This window comes from Heterodontus francisci, chromosome 44 (assembly GCF_036365525.1).
Source record: "Heterodontus francisci isolate sHetFra1 chromosome 44, sHetFra1.hap1, whole genome shotgun sequence".
In the NCBI taxonomy this organism is placed as follows: domain Eukaryota; kingdom Metazoa; phylum Chordata; class Chondrichthyes; order Heterodontiformes; family Heterodontidae; genus Heterodontus; species Heterodontus francisci.
Window position 1 is genome coordinate 25,290,255 of NC_090414.1, and position 18,392 is coordinate 25,308,646.

An 18,392-nucleotide genomic window follows, 5' to 3' on the forward strand; every position below is an offset into this window, starting at 1 on the left:
GATAACATTCTATTAACTTTCCTAATTACGTGCTGTACCTGCATACTACCCTTTTGTGATTCATGCACCAGGACACCCAGATCCCTCTGCATCTCAGAGCTCTGCAATTTCTCACCATTTAGATAATATGCTTCTTTTTTTAATTCTTCCTGCCAAAGTGGACAATTTCCCACTTTCCCACATTATACTCCATTTGCCAGGTCTTTGCCCACTCACTTAACCTATCTATGGGAACCTAAATTGTAGTTCCAGTGAACAGGATGTTGAGAGTAGTGAGGTCAGGGATAAGGTTACAAGGACGCAAGAGGGCACTGGCAAGCAAGAACCTGGTTTAAAGTGTGCCTACTTCAACGCCAGGAGCATCCGGAATAAGGTGGGTGAGCTTGCAGCATGGGTTGGTACCTGGGATCTCGATGTAGTGGCCATTTCGGAGACGTGGGTAGAGCAGGGGCAGGAATAGATGTTGCAGGTTCCGGGATTTAGATGTTTCAGTAAGAACAGAGAAGATGGTAAAAGAGGGGGGGGTGTGGCATTGTTAATCAAGGAGAGTATTACAGCGACAGAAAGGACGTTTGAGGACTCGTCTACTGAGATAGTATGGGCCGAGGTTAGAAACAGGAGAGGAGAGGTCACCCTGTTGGGAGTCTTTTATAGACCTCCGAATAGTTCCAGAGATGTAGAGGGAAGGATAGCGAAGATGATTCTCGACAGGGGCAAGAGTAACAGGGTAGTGGTTATGGGGGACTTTAACTTTCCAAATATTGACTGGAAATACTATAGTTCGAGTACTTTAGATGGGTCAGTTTTTGTCCAGTGTGTGCAGGAGGGTTTTCTGACACAGTATGTAGACAGGCTAACCAGGGGTGATGCCACATTGGATTTGGTACTGGGAAATGAACCCGGCCAGGTGTTAGATTTAGATGTAGGTGAGCACTTTGGTGATAGTGATCACAATTCGGTTAGGTTTACCTTAGCGATGGGCAGGGACAGGTATATACCGCAGGGCAAGAATTATAGCTGGGGGAAAGGAAATTATGATGCGATTAGGCAAGATTTAGGATGCGTAGGATGGGGAAGGAAACTGCAGGGGATGGGAACAATCGAAATGTGGAGCTTATTCAAGGAACAGCTACTGCGTGTCCTTGATAAGTATGTACCTGTCAGGCAGGGAGGAAGTTGTCGAGCGAGGGAACCGTGGTTTACTAAAGAAGTTGAAGCGCTTGTCAAGAGGAAGAAGGCGGCTTATGTTAGGATGAGACATGAAGGCTCAGTTAGGGCGCTTGAGAGTTACAAGCTAGCCAGGACGGATCTAAAGGGAGAGCTAAGAAGAGCAAGGAGAGGACACGAGAAGTCATTGGCGGATAGGATCAGGGAAAACCCTAAGGCTTTCTATAGGTATATCAGGAATAAAAGAATGACTAGAGTTAGATTAGGGCCAATCAAGGATAGTAGTGGGAAGTTGTGTGTGGAATCAGAGGAGAAAGGGGAAGCGTTAAATGAATATTTTTCGTCAGTATTTACAGTAGAGAAAGAAAATGTTGTCGAGGAGAATACTGAGATTCAGGCGACTAGGCTAGATGGGATTGAGGTTCACAAGGAGGAGGTGTTAGCAATTTTGGAAAGTGTGAAAATAGATAAGTCCCCTGGGCCAGATGGGATTTATCCTAGGATTCTCTGGGAAGCTAGGGAGGAGATTGCAGAGCCTTTGTCCTTGATCTTTATGTCGTCATTGTCGACAGGAATAGTGCCGGAAGACTGGAGTATAGCAAATGTTGTCCCCTTGTTCAAGAAGGGGAGTAGAGACAGCCCTGGTAATTATAGACCTGTGAGCCTTACTTCAGTTGTGGGTAAAATGTTGGAAAAGGTTATAAGAGACAGGATTTATAATCATCTTGAAAAGAATAAGTTCATTAGCGATAGTCAGCACGGTTTTGTGAAGGGTAGGTCGTGCCTCACAAACCCTATTGAGTTTTTCGAGAAGGTGACCAAACAGGTGGATGAGGGTAAAGCATTGGATGTGGTGTATATGGATTTCAGTAAGGCGTTTGATAAGGTTCCCCACGGTAGGCTATTGCAGAAAATACGGAAGTATGGGGTTGAAGGTGATTTAGAGCTTTGGATCAGAAATTGGCTAGCTGAAAGAAGACAGAGGGTGGTGGTTGACGGCAAATGTTCATCCTGGAGTTTAGTTACTAGTGGTGTACCGCAAGGATCTGTTTTGGGGCCACTGCTGTTTGTCATTTTTATAAATGACCTGGAAGAGGGTGTAGAAGGGTGGGTTAGTAAATTTGCGGATGACACTAAGGTCGGTGGAGTTGTGGATAGTGCCGAAGGATGTTGTAGGGTACAGAGGGACATAGATAGGCTGCAGAGCTGGGCTGAGAGATGGCAAATGGAGTTTAATGCGGAAAAGTGCGAGGTGATTCACTTTGGAAGGAGTAACAGGAATGCAGAGTACTGGGCTAATGGGAAGATTCTTGGTAGTGTAGATGAACAGAGAGATCTTGGTGTCCAGGTATATAAATCCCTGAAAGTTGCTACCCAGGTTAATAGGGCTGTTAAGAAGGCATATGGTGTGTTAGCTTTTATTAGTAGGGGGGGTCGAGTTTCGGAGCCACGAGGTCATGCTGCAGCTGTACAAAACTCTGGCGAGACCGCACCTGGAGTATTGCGTGCAGTTCTGGTCACCGCATTATAGGAAGGATGTGGAAGCTATGGAAAGGGTGCAGAGGAGATTTACTAGGATGTTGCCTGGTATGGAGGGAAGGTCTTACGAGGAAAGGCTGAGGGACTTGAGGTTGTTTTCGTTGGAGAGGAGGAGGAGGAGAGGTGACTTAATAGAGACATATAAGATAATCAGAGGGTTAGATAGGGTGGATAGTGAGAGTTTTTTTCCTCGGATGGTGATGGCAAACACGAGGGGACATAGCTTTAAGTTGAGGGGTGATAGATTTCGGACAGATGTTAGAGGTAGTTTCTTTACTCAGAGAGTAGTAGGGGCGTGGAACGCCCTGCCTGCAGCAGTAGTAGACTCGCCAACTTTAAGGGCATTTAAGTGGTCATTGGATAGACATATGGATGAAAATGGAATAGTGTAGGTCAGATGGTTTCACAGGTCGGCGCAACATCGAGGGCCGAAGGGCCTGTACTGCGCTGTAATGTTCTAATGTTCTATATCCCTTTGTAGCCCCCTTATGTCCTCTACACAAGTTACTTTCCTATCTATCTTTGTATCTTCAGCAAATTTAGCAACCATACCTTTGATCCCTTCATCTAAGTCATTTATATAAATAGTAAAAAGTTGAGGCCCCAGCACAGATCCCTGTGGCACACCACTCGTTACATCTCGCCAAACAGCAAATGACCCATTTATGCCTCCTCTGTTTCCTGTTAGCTAACCAATCTTCTATCCATGCCAATATGTTACCCCCTGGACCATGAGCTTTCCTTTTTCTGCAATAACTTTTGATGTGGCACCTTATCAAATGCCTTCTGGAAATCTAAGTACAATACATCCACTGGTTCCCCTTTATCCACAGCACGTGTAACTCCCTCAAAGAACTGCAATAAGTTGGTTAAACATGACTTTCACAAAACCATGTTGACTCTGCCTGATCATCTTGAATTTTTCTAAATGCCCTGCTATAACATCTTTAATAATAGCTTCTAACATTTTCCTTAACCTAACTGGCCTGTAGTTTCCTGCTTTCTGTCTCCCTTCCTTTTTGAACAAAGGAGTTACATTCGCTATTTTCCAATCTAATGGAACCTTCCCCGAATCTAGGGAATTTTGGAAAATTAAAACTAACGCATCAACTATCTCACTAGCCACTTCTTTTAACACCCTAGGATGAAGTCCATCAGGACCCGGGGACTTGTCAGCCCGCAGCTCCAACAATTTGTTCAGTACCACTTCCCCGGTGATTATAATTTCTTGAGTTCCTCCCTTCCATTTCCTGACTTGCAGCTAATACTGGGATGTTACTTGTATCCTCAATAGTGAAGACCGATGCAAAATATCTGTTCAATTCATCTGCCATCTCTTTATTATCCATTCTAAATTCCCCAGACTCATTTTCTATAGGACCAATGCTCACTTTGTTAACTCTTTTCTATTTTAACTATCTATAGAAACTCTTACTATCTGTATTTATATTTCTAGCTAGCTTTCTCTCGTACTCTAATTTTACCTTCCTGATCAATCTTTTAGTCATTCTTTGCTGTGAAAAAAGTGCTCATCATCGAGATAGAGAGAACGCCATCAAAAACAAAATAAAGCCGGGGGTAAAGGCTCGGAAGCAGCACATGCCGCCCCTCATTTGTCTCTCCCTCTAACCCCCCTGTCTGTTTCCCCACCCTCCCTGCCTTCTGTCTCCACCTCCCTTTCCAGTCCATCTGTCTGCCCACACCATCCTGTATTTTACTAACTGGAGGACTGTTGAGTGCAATACCTGTTTGTCAGGGTAGACTCTTCATTATCAGTTCTGCTGGTCCTATCATGAGAGAGTGCGGCAGTAACACAAGGTTCTCGATTCGCTTCGGAAAGCTGCTCCTGGACTTGTCCAGCTAGAGAATGGAAACAAAGCTGGAGTTAGAGCTGAGCTGAGCCCCTAATCGATACAGTAAGAGTCCTGTCTACACAGTTATAGAGGCACTGGACAAGGTCCAAAACAGAGTTACAAGAATGATACCAGATCAGAGAGGTTATCACTATCAGGAAAGACTGAACAGGCTGGGGCTCTTTTCTCTAGAAAAGAGAAGGCTGAGGTGGTGACCTGATAGAGGACTTTAAAATGCTGAAGGATGCCCATATGAACAGACGTACGAACACACACACATTTGTAGTGTTCTATACAAACTGCTTCACAAACCACTGACCACCTCCAGGCGCGTATCCATTGTCTCTCGAGATAAGGAGGCCCAAAAGAAAGAATACAAACTTAACATAACACTTCTGTTTTTCAATTCCATTCCTCTCCTTGGTTTGCTTTTTATAAAATGGTTTTACTAACGTGTCAATTTATGCAATGATGGTCTGAGGTCATTTTCATGCGTGTGACAAACCTAGGTTTAGGTCTCTGGAAAAAGTATTTTCATCTCTTGCCAAAAGCCACAGTAACGTTTTCGAAATATTTTGGGATTTTCTTTACTTTGTCACTCCTGATGGTGTAGTCATCTCTGGTTCTCACTTCAACTGTAAACGGATGGAGATACATGAATCATATATTAGTCATGGAACTTCATTCATCCCCTTGGAATTCACAAGGTAGTGGGCACGTTCACAAATTGATGAAGTCTTATATAATTACTGACTTCCATTGTTAACTCATTGTTTATAAACCATTAATTGAAAAATCATGGGGTGTGTGTCATTAAATCAGAAAATGGTACCTAAGGAGGCCATTTGGCCCATCATGCTTGTGCCGTTGTGGCTTGGGCTCATGTCTGATTTCTTCACACCACCTACCCAAATTGCAATCTCCAAAACCTAGGACGAGGGCAGTGTGTGGCACATGGAAACACCATTACTTCCAACTTTCAAAGAGAATTGGATTAAAGACTTGAAAAGGTGGTGTGGGGGAGGGGAGGAGAGGGGGCAGGGGGTGAAATTTGCAGGGCAATAGGGAGTGGGACTAATTGAGCACCATACTAATTGAAAGTATGAAATTGTCCACTTTAGAGTGGTGCAGTGGCTAGCATAGCAGCCTCACAGGTCCAGCGACCTGGGTACTGCCTGTGTGGAGTTTGCAAGTTCTTTCTGTGACCGTGTGGGTTTTCACCGGATACTCCGGTTTCCTCCCACACCCAAAGACTGGCAGGTTGATAGGTAAATTGGCCATTGTAAATTGCCCCTAGTGTAGGTAGGTAGGTGGTAGGGAATATGGGATTAATGTAGGATTAGTCTCAATGGGTGGTTGATGGCTGGCACAGACTCAGTGGGCCGAAGGGCCTGTTTCAGTGTTGTATCTCTCCATGACCTCTTTCGAAGAACTAGCACAGGCAGGATGGGCCGAACGGCCGCCTCCAGTGTACCTGCTGAGTATTTCCAGCACTTCTTGTTTTCACTCCTTCAGTGTTATATCATTTTCTAACTTTACAAAAACCCATTATTTCTTTTTAAATGTTGTGAAGTAAATGGAGCCACGACCGCTCGCGCCCTTATCCTCACCGGACTCCAGAGATCGCGCGCCAAAAAGAAACGGTTGAGCCGGAAGTCGCTTCAAAAGTTCAACCCTTTGATTTCGACATAGAAAAAAAACAGAGTCTTCATTATTACTGCCGCTTTCCCGGCCACATAATGGGGGTAATATAGATTTTAATTTCAAAAAATAATAATTATAAGCAATGTTTATCTTGGCTGAGAGGCCATTTACCCAGTATGCTCCGGGCGCGCCTATAAAACACATGAGCGGCTGTTGCTCGGCCATTTTGTCGTGATGTCTGAAGGTGAGTATCTGAGCTGCGAGGAGAAGGAGGTGGACAATCCACTGCCATCCGACCACCCCGACCTGTTTTTCCCGATCAATTCCGAGCTTGGCAGCATATGCTGCTTCTGAGCTTTTGCCCCGTGGCTTTATTTTCTTGTTGATGGCGTTCTCTCTCGATGATGAGCACTTTTCACAGACCTGAAATGAGGTGACCCAATGATCTTTTTATGATGCTCTGAGATGAGAGCCGGAGCTTTTTATAAACCTTGGTGTCGAGGGTTTGCGTATTGAATTAGTTTTCATTACTGAAAAAAAGGTCTTCCCGTATTAACTTCCGAATTCTCTCCTCCTGCTAATGCCCCACTATAAAGTTCTAAAACTCTAAAGTGGTTCAGTCTTTATATTTGCATTAGAAACTTTCCAAATACTCATGGCGAGGTTTGAAGTTAAAGTCCCCGTTTTGGAGTTTGCATAATTCCATCTGGCGATGCCTGAGTCTTTAATGCAATCAGCATCTGTTTCCTAATGCCATTTCCTAACCTTAATGTGCAATGATTTGTTGTATTATCTAAAGTTTAAGAGCTCTGGTTTTGTATTAAGAGCTGAGTTTTCTAAAAAAAACTTTGTATTTCAGATGCAGGCAGGGTGATGGTGTCTTGTCAGAACAGGTAACCTTTTTTTGAGCCTTTTATAGTACACAATATGTTTGCATTTAAGGAAAATGTGGATAATGCATCAGGGGGAAGGAGTTGAGGTGCTGATGGGGTGAGATGTAAAAGGGCCAGGAGGAGGCTCACATGGGGAACGAGTACCAGCATAGCCTGGTTTGGCTGAAAGACAGCTGACTTATTACTATAAAAGCAAAATACTGTGGATGCTGGAAATCTGAAATAAAAACAAGAAATGCTGGAACCACTCAGCAGGTCTGGCAGCATCTGTGGAAAGAGAAGCAGAGTTAACGTTTCGGGTCAGTGACCCTTCATCGTAGCTGACTTATTATACTGCCTTAGATTAGAATGATTCTGCTATGAACTTTAAATAATGTGCAAGTCAGGGTGGGTGCCCATCTTTTAATATGAAATCTCTTGACCCACTAATACTAGAAATCTGAATGGTAAGGGTTATGTATCACCTGGTAATGAAAGTTGCTCCAGAATTGGATCTGGGGCAGTGCAGTCATGTGCTACAAAGATGATTTATTATGAACTCTCTCTTTCTGCATATACCATGTAGAAAATTTTTCTGGAACTGAGTGGCACTGAGCTGTCCCTTAATCAATAACAATTAAAGGGGGCCGGACAGCAACCACCTTTTTCTAGAAAGGGGCATTAGTAAAGTTTGAGGCAAAGTTTCTCCGAGATCTTCACCTGTTGCTGGATTTCAGTTTTTACGATCATTAATCACTGCTAGTGTGGGAATCCTAACTGGAAGTCGGAGTTCAACTGCGTTCATTTCTTACAGGTTTTTGTTTCATTTCTTGCAGGTTCCTTGTGGATCAGGTCTGCTTGCATTCTTGAGGTGAGTCTCATTTTGTCATGACAAGCTCCATCCAAACTTGGGGGGGCCATGAGTACAAAGTGCTTAGAATATGGAGCTTGCTACTGCAAGAAGGGGCTGAGTAACATGAGCCAAACTTTAAAACAAGTAATGTTAAGTGGAAAAGTGGCTTTCACTAGCGCTCCAGCAGCAGCAATTCTAGTTGGATTTGAATGAAGTGAGCCATTATCAATTGAATCCACAGTGCCAAGAGATCTTGTATCAATAACAGGGGAAGGTGGGTTTGTACAGAAGTGCTGCTTGTAATTCATTATTCTCAGTGAACCCAACAGATAGGGTTATGCTCTGTCTGGTGAAAGTTAATGGGGTTCGGTGTAGTGAGATGTGACATTGAACCTGCTGTTCCAATGATGAGCAATAACAGACAAGCATATATCTGAATAGAAGTTGATGCCCAACTTGTTCTGAGAACAGCCAACACTCAACTCTTGCAGGTGATTGTCAGGTACAGAATGATGGTAATTATTTTTATTTCTCTCCCCTGCCAGTTTCTTGATGACATGTGACATTGTCAGCAAGTGTTGAGGATCTCTGTCTTGTGCAGGTAGGAATTGTGCTTTGGGAAAAATAGGAATGCAATTTTGCTGTCTGTATTGAGGGCAGTCTAACTGGGGTTGCCTTCCTGGAGCTGCTGTCAGCTTGATGGTCACCAGCATTTCAGTAATACAGAAGTATCAACTCATTGTCTGTGTGGGGGGTGGGTGGGAAGAGACCACCCAGGTTCTATGCTTCAAAATTTTAGCTGCCCTGGAGAACTATTGAGCTGTGAAATTACAGCACCAGAACCCTGGTTTATGCTCCAAGTCCACTCATCTCTTCCTTCCTTGTGTACTTATCCAGAATGATCCTTAATGCATAAATCTATTTGCCTCAACCACACTGGTAGTGTTCCATTAATGGCTGGGATCAGTTCAATGTAGAGATTTCAAAACCTACTAGGCCTGATTGTAATTTAATTAATTCAAGACACCAACAGCCAGCCATGCTGAAGTAGCCTTAGTGACAGTACTGGATGACCAAGGAGGCAGTTTAGAGGTTTGCTTGCTCCAAATGATGACTTGAAAAATGTAGTCTCGTTCGTCTGATAACTGATGCTGAACAACAGCATGGTGGAGTTCTGATGGTGCAGCCAATAAGACAGCAAACTGTAGGGGGCTGGTGCCTAGTTACTGAATGTTTGTGTCTCTCTCCCCTCATTGATAGGCCTCCTGAAAATGAACTGGGGTGATGTTGCAAGCAACGTGCGATGGGTAAGTGAAGACTTCTCACCTGGAAATATGGGACCAGTCCTTCTCAATCCTGCAGCTTTGTAATTCTGTTTGGGGTGGAGTGATGCCAAGCTCTGAATCTTCCAGTATTGCTCTTGCTACCAGTGTTATCTTCAGTAGGGATGCTGCAATTAACCTTCTCTCTGGGGTAGGGAGTGGAAGATCAGCATCACCTGGCCATTCCACCTAGTTTGGTGACTGTTGTGGTTGAATAGCTTAGAAATTAATGCAATTCCATCATGGGGGATGGCTTGACCACAGCTGCAGTAATTTAGTCACAACTCCTGAGATGTCCTGGGTCCTATAATTTTGGGGCTAGTTTAAATTTAAAGGTGTTGTGCTGGTAAATGGTTTGAAAGGATGATAATGGGCATTGGCCTGTGAGTGGACGGCAAGTCTGTCGAATGATGCACTGAAGTCACCAAAGCCCTGATCAAACCTAATTGCCTTTGTGTTCTGTTCTTAATACCACTTTCCTACTCCTATTCAACAACTCTTGTGTTTCAGGTCTGGCTTTGAAGTGCAAGAAAACAGCAATGCAGGGTAAGTAATGCTGTCTTTTTAAAAATCTGATCAGGACAGTGATCGTTTGTGGTTTGACAAGCTGTCTGGTTGAAGACCCTTGCCCCCAGTTGGCAGTTTCTGGGGTGCTGTTTGCACCCTGCTCCCTTGCCCAAAGGGGTAGTTTTTCCACATGGCAGTAAGCTCTATGTGGAGGGAATTTCATCTGAGCCTTGTCTGTGCCTTACCTCACTGGGGCTGGCTAATCACACTCCAATCAGTGCAGTTCAAAACTGATCCTGAAGGTTGGCTAATCATGGATTTGGAGGAAACTGTTCAGTCTGAGTCTGTGCTGACTGTCTGAAATCAATCAGTCCCACAGCCCTGCCATTTCCTCAAAGGCCTGCACATTTAAGTACCTGTATCCCCTGTGAAAGTTACTATTGAATCTGTTTCCAACACCCTTTCTGACAGTGCATTGCAGATCATAACTCAGCACCACAGGGCTGAATTTATTTCTGGCTCCCTGGTTAATGGGATTTGTCCTTGGGATGAAGTTAGTCCATGTCTTACTTGCTGTAAAGAGCCAGAACCTGCAAAGGTGAACCCACTGGCTCTTGCAGCATGAAATGAGGACAGCCTGTTCTCTGAACAGTCTGATGGGACGAAGCAGTCACTGCTGGGTGGAGGTGGCCGGGGAGGAGAGGGCTCATTTCAATACTGCTTTTTTTTTTAAGGTGACTGAAGATGACCAATGTTATCAACTCTAATGAGGTGAGTGACATTTTTAATGGAATCTGCAGCATCATCTGTACTGGTTGAGCTAAGTTTGGTCTCGTTTAGTCTGTTTAGGGGCTTACAGCCCCCAGTGCACTTCAGACACTGGCAAAAGTTGATGGTTATTTTGTGTAGTTCCAGCCAGTGAATACTTTATTCCAATTCCACTCCTCCTGCAAAACTCTGCCCATCTTGCTCAGGCCTGTTAACTGGCACAGCATCAGCAGCTTATTTAACTTGATGGGTGTCACAGTGCAGCCTTGTGTTCCTGCTGCTGTTGCCAGTTGTGGCTTCCCCCTACTCTTCAGGCCAGTTGTAATTTCCTAACTGTGTTTCTCTGGCTGAGGAATTGGGATGAAGGACTTTTCTAGTTTACTATTGAGCAGTCAGTTCCTGAATAATGGGGATGATCTGTTACCCCAGCTGGTGGGTGGTGTTTGTTACTGCAGGTGATGCTGTTCTTTAAACAAGTCCAGTGATGATCAATCTTAGCTCACTTTGACCCTGTGTGAAAAGATCGAACAGCCTGAGTGACTGGAGACTCTGCTTTGGAAGTCAGACTCTGCTGGTTTCAGTTGGTGATCCTTTTTTTTTTTTGTTCCCTTTCAGCCTGAATGCTGAGGATGGCTTCTGCTGACTTGGTAAGTGTTTGCTGACCTGTGACATTTCATTAGACATAGTCAGAGCACTGAAACAGGCCCTTCAGCCTGCCAAGTCTGACCATCAGCCACTCATTTATATTAACCTTGCATTAATCCCATTTTCCTCATGTCCTTACCCCTCAATTCTCCTACCTACACTAGGGCCAATTTACCAACCTACAAGCCCTTGGCATGTGGGAGGAAACTGGAGCACCTGGAGGAAACCCACATGGTCACAGGGAGAACTTGCAAACTCCAGAGGCAATGTTCCAGTTGAATTTATCTTGGAGGTGTAGGGAACATGTTCTGTGGCCACTGTGCAAGGGAGCACTCCAGTCAGGTGCTGTCTTTCCAGATGTGATGGAGACCCTGTCTCTCCTTGGTGGATGGAGAAGATCCTACAGCTGCTATTGAAGAGTTTCCCTGGTGTCATTTATCCCTCATCAGAAAATGCTCTATCAGCTTGTTATCACATTGCTGTTTGATTAGCACAATTCCTCATTTCTAAATGACTTACTGACAGTCCCTTTGGGACTTTTGGCAGGTGGTGAACAACACTGGGAATTGGTTGCTCAAGTGGAGGCTGTTTGTAGGAATATAAGGAATAGGCTGCTGCAGCAACATGATGATTTTTATTTAATGGAATCTTGTTCGGCTGAGACATTTGTGATGTAACAAAGATCTGATGCAGCACAGACCGTTCTGTGCTGAACCATCTGGGGAAACTGTATATTGATTCTTCCCTGTCTTTCACAACAGGTGTAGTGGATGTTGGATCCTGCATTAAAATCAGGTGGGTCTCCACAGTTTGGAACATCTATTGTGCATAGATGGGTGGGATGCAGGGTGGAGGTGTGGTAGGTTCATTGTAATCTAGTGAATTCACTAATGCTATGTTGGCTCCTGTGATGACTGCGTTACCGTCCCAGTCTGATTTTGAAATGACTGAGTGGTGTATTTTCAATCTGAAGGGAGACTTGTAGAGGAGAGGGTTTTTAGAAACCAGGGTTCTAGTGTTGAATGCTCAGATGGCAGGTATCCCCTGCAAGTCAAGATAGGCTGCATGTATCTTGGAGTCAGTTTTTATCACTCAAACTTGAATATATGAACATTCTTTCTCAGGTTATGATGAATGAACACTATATAAAGCAGCTACTCTTAAGACCACAGGAAGACATCGCTACACCTTCCTGAGCCATTGTGGGGAAGTGGCCAGGATCCTCTGGCAGGTGAGGCCTTAAAGACTATCATTTGACTGAGCTCTGATTCCTCTCCTCAGTCTGCACTGAGGAGTGCACATGACACCAGGCTGTGAGTCCTCCTGGAGTCAGACTTGTCTGTTTACTGTCTGCAGTGGGCTAATCACTATGTACAGCTGACATGGCTTAATCAATTTTACCCAATTTCATGAGCTGAGCTCTTCAGTCCTGAGGATGACCATGTTGCATCCTATGTGCTGTAAAGAGCCAGAACCTGCAAAGGTGAACCCACTGGTTCTTGCAGCACAGGAAGAGGAGAGTTGGTTCATCTGGAACTGTCTGATGGGACTACTGTATAAGGCAGCTCGTGTTCCAATGGCTATTTTCTCTAAAAAGTACTAATGTGTCTGTTTATACTTTACAGGTGTTGGCTGGAGTCAAATCAAACTGACAGGTGAGCTGTTTATCTATGGTGCTATGTCTTTGGTTAATAAGTGCTGCCAATGATCACTACCTACCCATCTCTTGGGTTCAGTATCAATATCCAGTAGTGTGGCAGCAGTTTTGAGTTTGAATATGATGATTCATTTACCGCCCCAGTCTGATTATCTGGTGACTGACTGGTAATTGTTCTGATTTGCGATCATTGTTTTTCACCTGCTGGTGAATGAAAGAAATGGAGTAGAGAACCAGCTACAGTCAATGACATTTAAATTGTCATCCTGATTATTCTCTAGGGAGAATCTAGGAACAAGGGGGTGCTGGAGTTAAGATAGTTGATTTAATTGCAATAGTGGAGCAGACAGCTAGTCCTGAAAGGTGCATCTTAATAAAACTGAGTTTTTGACAGTGCAAAAACAGGCTTGGTATTTATCCGTCTGGTTCTATTCCCAGGTATTAACAGGAATTGGGTGAGTTTACAACACTGGATGAAGTCTTTGGAGTGGAACCTACCTGTACAAAGTTACAAGTTTATTAGTGACCTATTCCACTGGAATATGTAAAACATTGTGTAATAAATCATTTCTCTATTCTTAACCCTGATACACTGGAATCATTGAAATCTGTTCAAAACACTAGTGCCACTCAAGCATTACTCACCATCTACTCTTCAGTAGAGTAGCTGATACCTTAGCAGTCAGATAACTACAAACATCTGCTGTTAAATTGTCCATTGACAGTTATGGCTTTGAGTCAGAGGAGATAAGCCAGTTGATATCAATGGGCCTCAACTGTAAAGCAATACCTCTAGAAAGGGAAAGGAATGGTGAGGAATTAACATTTCTGTTTAAAGCCATGATATTTCCATAAATTAAATTAATTTATTCCATTAGAAAGTTCAAGCTACAAAATACACAACCACATACATAATACATTTTAGTGATTCTTCAACCCATAAAAACAGTGCCCTTGGACATAAGACAATACTGGCAAATACAATGGAAATTACAGCAAAACACTACCCGAGCAGGAGTCAATTGAATCAACATTCACAGGGTCTGAGTGAGGAGCATCAGCTCCTGAAGATTTCTCCACATGATGAGATGATAGCTACAAGTGGTAAAGACCTGTACCCCAGTGTTGTACAGCAACAGACCTGGTCCCCACCAGTACTGTACCCCAGTGATAGTGACAGATGTATCCCACCAGTACTGTACTCATGTTGTACAGCAACAGTACTGTACCCCAGTGTTGGTGACCTATCTCCTCTAGTACTCCCTATTATACAGCTCTAATTCTCAGCCCAGTTTTGGAAGGGGCTGGTACATCTGTCATTTTTCACCATCAAAGTGGGTCAGCCGTGGGGAATGGGCTATAACCTGCCTTCAGCCCTGCAGGATTGAGGTGGGGCAAAAATCAGCCAAGGCTCTTCCCAGGCCCACCACCTCCCATTTGAAAGCACTGGGGAAGATATTGTTCAAAGACAGAATTAAGCCCTCCATTTCCCCCTCTCCCTGGTTGCTAACCCACCCCGCCAGGAAGTCTTGGGGGCGAGGATGGGGAGGGTAGCCAGTGCCTCTGGGAACTTCCCACCCACCAGCGGAAGGCAGCATCGTCTGGAGGATGATGAGGATGGGTGAAGAAAGCTGACTTTTTTTTTTGTGCGAGGTGGTTTAACAGTGATGTGGCGACTCTGAGTATTTCACCTTCAGCTCCTGCTTGAACTGCCGGAAGAGCATCCTGTTCCGCCTGTTCTCCTCGTCTTTCTGCGGGTGGAACTCGCTGGCCAGTTTGAAGCCCTTGTGGATGAGGAAGGCATTGTCCAGCACTGCAAAAGTGTAGCCAGCGACGTGGAGTTCACAGGCCTGGCAGCAGAAATGAAAATAAACGTAAGAGCAGGGGAGGACTCAGGGTCAGGGAGCACCTGGTCAGAACATCACTGAACTATCAGGGAAAACTAAAACTCTCGTTCAAATCCAACTTGCATCAAGTCCCACTCCCCTCTGGTTAAGCTTCAGTGTCTCACTGAACACTCTCAGTAACACTCCCGTTAAGTACCTTGTGTAAGAGGGTAATTCCTACTTTGGGTTTTGCAAATTAATAACAAATGCAATGATTGATTGTAAATTCAAAGTTCTCACTATAAGAACATCAGAGGGGCAGGACAGCATCACAAATAATGAAGTCCTCAACACAGCCAACTTGTCCATTGAAAGCATTCACCTACAACACTAATCGTGTGTCAGGCACGGAGGATTCCAGACCGCCCAAAGCACTGCTTTATGCTGAGCTAGGCTCCGGTTAAGTGAGATCCGAGGTACACCTTGCAAACGCTGCAAAGACCAGCTCCCTCTTGGCGGACATTGGCCATCCGGTGTGTGGGAGCAGGAGGCTGCCGCACAGCAACCAGGAAAGCAGCCTACGCGTTCCGAAACAAACACAGGCGAGGTTGCTGGCGAAAAGCGCAGACAAGAGAAGGAGCACCAGAGGCCCGTCCAAACCAGGAGTGGCGTCTTCGGGCACCAGCAGCAACCAACCCTGTTTGTGATGGGCCCGGGTTAGAGGGGAAGTGGTGGGAAACTGGCCTGGGCGGTCATGAACCAAAAGGGCTAACCTCAGCTCGCAAGGTGCGAGACCCCAAAAGATGACAAATTGATAGCATTCCAGAGAAAACCAACAGTGTGGGGTCCCACACAAGGTGGATTTTTTGAAAGCAAGTCTTATTCTGGGGATGTGGGCATCGCTGGCCAGGCCAGCATTTATTGCCCATCCCTAATTACCCTTGAGAAGGTGGTGGTGAGCTGCCTTCCTGAACCGCTGCAGTCCATGTGGGGTAGGTAGACCCACAGTGCTGTTAGGGAGGGAGTTCCGGGATTTTGACCCATTTGTTCCTATTCTTCTGAACGGGGTCTGTGAAATGTTTTGCCAGCTGTCAATCAATGTGAGGTTGTGCCTGTCTGAAGAGAACCCCCCTGCTCTTCTTCCTGTTTATTATCCACCCCTGTGAGGGCAGATGGGGCTTTTGTTCGACATCTCATTTGGAAAGACAGCTCCTCCGGCAGTGCAGCACTCCCTCAGTCCCAGCCCCTCGGGGTAGGAGCGCCGCTCTGGATTTGGTGCTCATTTTCCTGGAGTGGGGTTCGAACCCGCAATCTCCCGATGGTTATCCATGGAGGCACATGGATGAACAACTCACCCACACCATGACAGAGAACACACACCGCCCCACACCCACACGGGAATGGGGGGGGGGGCTAGATTGTGATGCCTATCCTGGTCCAACAGCTCACCTGAACTAAGAATCCCACATTACCCCCCACCCACCTCCGCTGGCCCCAGTTATCATCCTGTAATGCCCTTACGTGGCCGAACAGCCCACCATCCACCCTCCCCCACCCACCGGCCCCTGAACGTGAGGAGCTGGGCTGTGATGCCCCCCATGGCCCAACAGCTCACCTGGCTGATGCGGTTGAAGCCGTACTGCTTGAACCTCTCGTCGTAAGGGGGCACCGAGGCCAGGCCCACGTAGAAGGGCTCCCAGGGGTCGGTCCAGTCCAGGGTGTAGGCGACCCCCAGGCCGGGCCCGGTGGGCAGGTTGATCCAGCGGGTGTAGTTGGTGGGGGCCTGGCAGCGGGGGCACAGCTCGTCGTAGAAGGGCCGCACCTCGCCCACCTGGTACAGGCGCTGCAGCTCGGGCTTGTCGGCCGGGAGGCGGCGGCTGTGGCGCATCTCCAGGGCGGGCAGGACGAAGACGGTGCGGCCGGGGTCTGGCCCGGGCCTGGGGCCGGGGCCGGACACCAGCTCCAGGAAGAGGCGGTGCAGCCCCCCGCTGGGCAGCATGTCCATGTCGATGACGGCCACGTAGCGGGACGGGAGGCCGCGGCGGGCCGCGTTGCGCAGCAGGTTGTTGGGGTACGAGGCGTTGGCCAGGGCGTAGTTGCGGTGGCGGCGCCGCAGGCGGTGCAAGGGCCCCAGGGCCCGCCGGCAAGGGGCGTGCGGCTCCGGCTCGGCGTCCAAATCGAGCCCGGGGTCCCAGGCGGCCTGGGCCTGGGCCGGGCCCGCCTCCGGGAAAGTGACCGGGTCCCGGCTGAAGGTGACCAGGGTGAAGGTGACCAGCTCCTGGACCCCGGGGCAGTGCAGCCCCAGGCGGTGCAGGGTCAGCAGCGCCTCGGCCGCGTCCCCGGCCGGGGCGAACAGGGCCACGGACACGGGGGCCTGCCAACGCCGCACCAGGCCCGGCAGGTGGTGCAGGTTGTGCACCGAGGAGTGTGTGGCCAGGGAGAAATCGAGGCCGGGGCTGCCCCGGGCCGCCACCGGGCTCCGGGTCACATCCCGGTACAGCCGGTACTGGCCGCTGGCATCCAGGCTCCCCCCGGCCTGCAGTGCCCGCACCAGGCTCTGCCTCCTGCTCCTGCTGCCGGCCTCCTCCTCCTCCTCCTCCACCTCCCCATCTCCCTCCGCTTCTCCAGCCCGACCCCGGGGCTCCGGGCCCTCGAACAGCTGCGAGTAGCGGCGCCGCTGCTGCCGCCCGTGGAGCCCCGAGAGCAGTGCCAGGTAGACCAGCTGTAGGGCGGCCACCAGCAACAGGGCGCTCAGGACCGCCTTAAAGAGCGAGCACTTGACCGGCAACAGCGGCATGTTTCTCCCCATCCCCGGGAGATGGAGCTGCAGTTACAGCCTCCCCCACCCTCCAGTTACAAACCCAATCCCCCACCCTCCCGTTACAAACCCAATCCTCCCCCACCCTCCCTCAACAAACTCAATCCCACCCTCCAGTTACAAACCCAATCCTCCCCACCCTCCCACTACAAACTCAATCCCCCCCCCCCACCCTCCAGTTACAAACCCAATCCTCCCCCCACCCTCCCGTTACAAACCCAATCCTCCCCCCACCCTCCCGTTACAAACCCAATCCTCCCCCACCCTCCCACTACAAACCCAATCCTCCCCCACCCTCCCGTTACAAACCCAATTCCACCCCACCCTCCCACAACAAACTCAATCCCCCCCAACCTCCCGTTACAAAGCCAATCCCCCCCACCCTCCCGTTACCATCCATTTCAGGGCTGCAATTAGGAAACACTTCGACACACAAGGGGGTTGGCAGACCTCCCGCAAACGGCAACTGATGCTTTATCAAGGTGATTGAGAGATTTTTGTTCACCAAATGGGGGATTTAGATTGCGGATGAGAGAACAGACACGAAGGGCTGAGTGGCCAGCTCCCGTTCGCCAGCCACGATTTTAATTCGAAGCCTGGATTCCAAAAGCGGAATAGTTTCTCTTTTATAATCCCCCCCTCCCCCCCCCCCCAGCAGAGGAGACATTCCAGTAACTTTATTCCAAATAAACCTAAGTTCTGATGAAAAGCAAAACTCCGGCTGTCTTATTTCATGGAGGGCTGAGCAAGTCTGTCTCGCCCGCTGTCGGAGGTATCAAAGGGATGGAACGTTGCAACAAAGAATCGAACGTTGCAACAATGAATGGAACGTGGCAACAATTGTATCCGTTCTCAAGCTGATGGCAACAATGTAGCCAGACACCGAGCTCATGGAATGCCGAGGCGCGGTTGCTCTTGTAG

General features: G+C 47.4%; 1 protein-coding gene, 2 long non-coding RNA genes and 4 other non-coding genes across 9 annotated transcripts in view; 5 read left to right on the forward strand and 2 right to left on the reverse strand.

The window, feature by feature from the left end:
- The window catches only part of LOC137355881 (uncharacterized), a 46,651-nt gene extending 40,462 nt beyond the window's left edge, over positions 1-6,189 (reverse strand). Inside the window, exons 1-3 of one of the 2 annotated variants that reach the window (XR_010970975.1) lie at positions 6,170-6,189; positions 5,065-5,194; positions 4,452-4,566 (exon numbers count right to left, since the gene is read on the reverse strand). This is a non-coding gene — a long non-coding RNA (uncharacterized lncRNA). The other variant, XR_010970976.1, reaches the window with a different exon arrangement.
- Positions 6,190-7,025: 836 nt separating this feature from the next.
- On the forward strand, positions 7,026-13,409 carry LOC137355880 (uncharacterized). 2 transcript variants are annotated; one of them, XR_010970973.1, is made up of 11 exons: positions 7,026-7,096; positions 7,912-7,946; positions 8,474-8,529; positions 9,189-9,235; positions 9,761-9,796; positions 10,492-10,528; positions 11,141-11,172; positions 11,932-11,965; positions 12,295-12,401; positions 12,796-12,825; positions 13,266-13,409. It is a non-coding gene; the product is annotated as an uncharacterized lncRNA (long non-coding RNA). The 2 variants fall into 2 exon arrangements; XR_010970974.1 differs by having other exon boundaries at positions 13,276-13,409.
- On the forward strand, positions 7,612-7,685 carry LOC137356102 (small nucleolar RNA SNORD26). Its single transcript, XR_010971002.1, has one exon. It is a non-coding gene; the product is annotated as a small nucleolar RNA SNORD26 (small nucleolar RNA).
- Positions 10,298-10,419, forward strand: LOC137356095 (small nucleolar RNA SNORD22). Its single transcript, XR_010970997.1, has one exon. It is a non-coding gene; the product is annotated as a small nucleolar RNA SNORD22 (small nucleolar RNA).
- On the forward strand, positions 12,598-12,719 carry LOC137356097 (small nucleolar RNA SNORD22). The gene has a single exon (XR_010970999.1). It is a non-coding gene; the product is annotated as a small nucleolar RNA SNORD22 (small nucleolar RNA).
- On the forward strand, positions 12,942-13,011 carry LOC137356103 (small nucleolar RNA SNORD31). Its single transcript, XR_010971003.1, has one exon. It is a non-coding gene; the product is annotated as a small nucleolar RNA SNORD31 (small nucleolar RNA).
- A 264-nt stretch (positions 13,410-13,673) lies between the features above and the next one.
- Positions 13,674-17,492, reverse strand: b4gat1 (beta-1,4-glucuronyltransferase 1). The gene is made up of 2 exons (XM_068021495.1): positions 16,269-17,492; positions 13,674-14,677 (listed from the first exon to the last, which is right to left on the reverse strand). The coding sequence occupies exons 1-2, from the start codon at positions 17,460-17,462 to the stop codon at positions 14,486-14,488; spliced, it is 1,386 nt and encodes a 461-aa protein (XP_067877596.1). The 5' UTR covers positions 17,463-17,492; the 3' UTR covers positions 13,674-14,485.
- Between the last annotated feature and the right edge of the window lie 900 nt (positions 17,493-18,392).

Coding starts and splice junctions, on each gene's coding strand:
- b4gat1 (XM_068021495.1), bottom strand. CDS start 17,462: ATGGGGAGAAACATGCCGCTGTTGCCGGTCAAGTGCTCGCTCTTTAAG. Junction 14,678..16,268: donor GCTTCAACCGCATCAGCCAG/GTGAGCTGTTGG, acceptor TTCTGCTGCCAG/GCCTGTGAACTCCACGTCGC.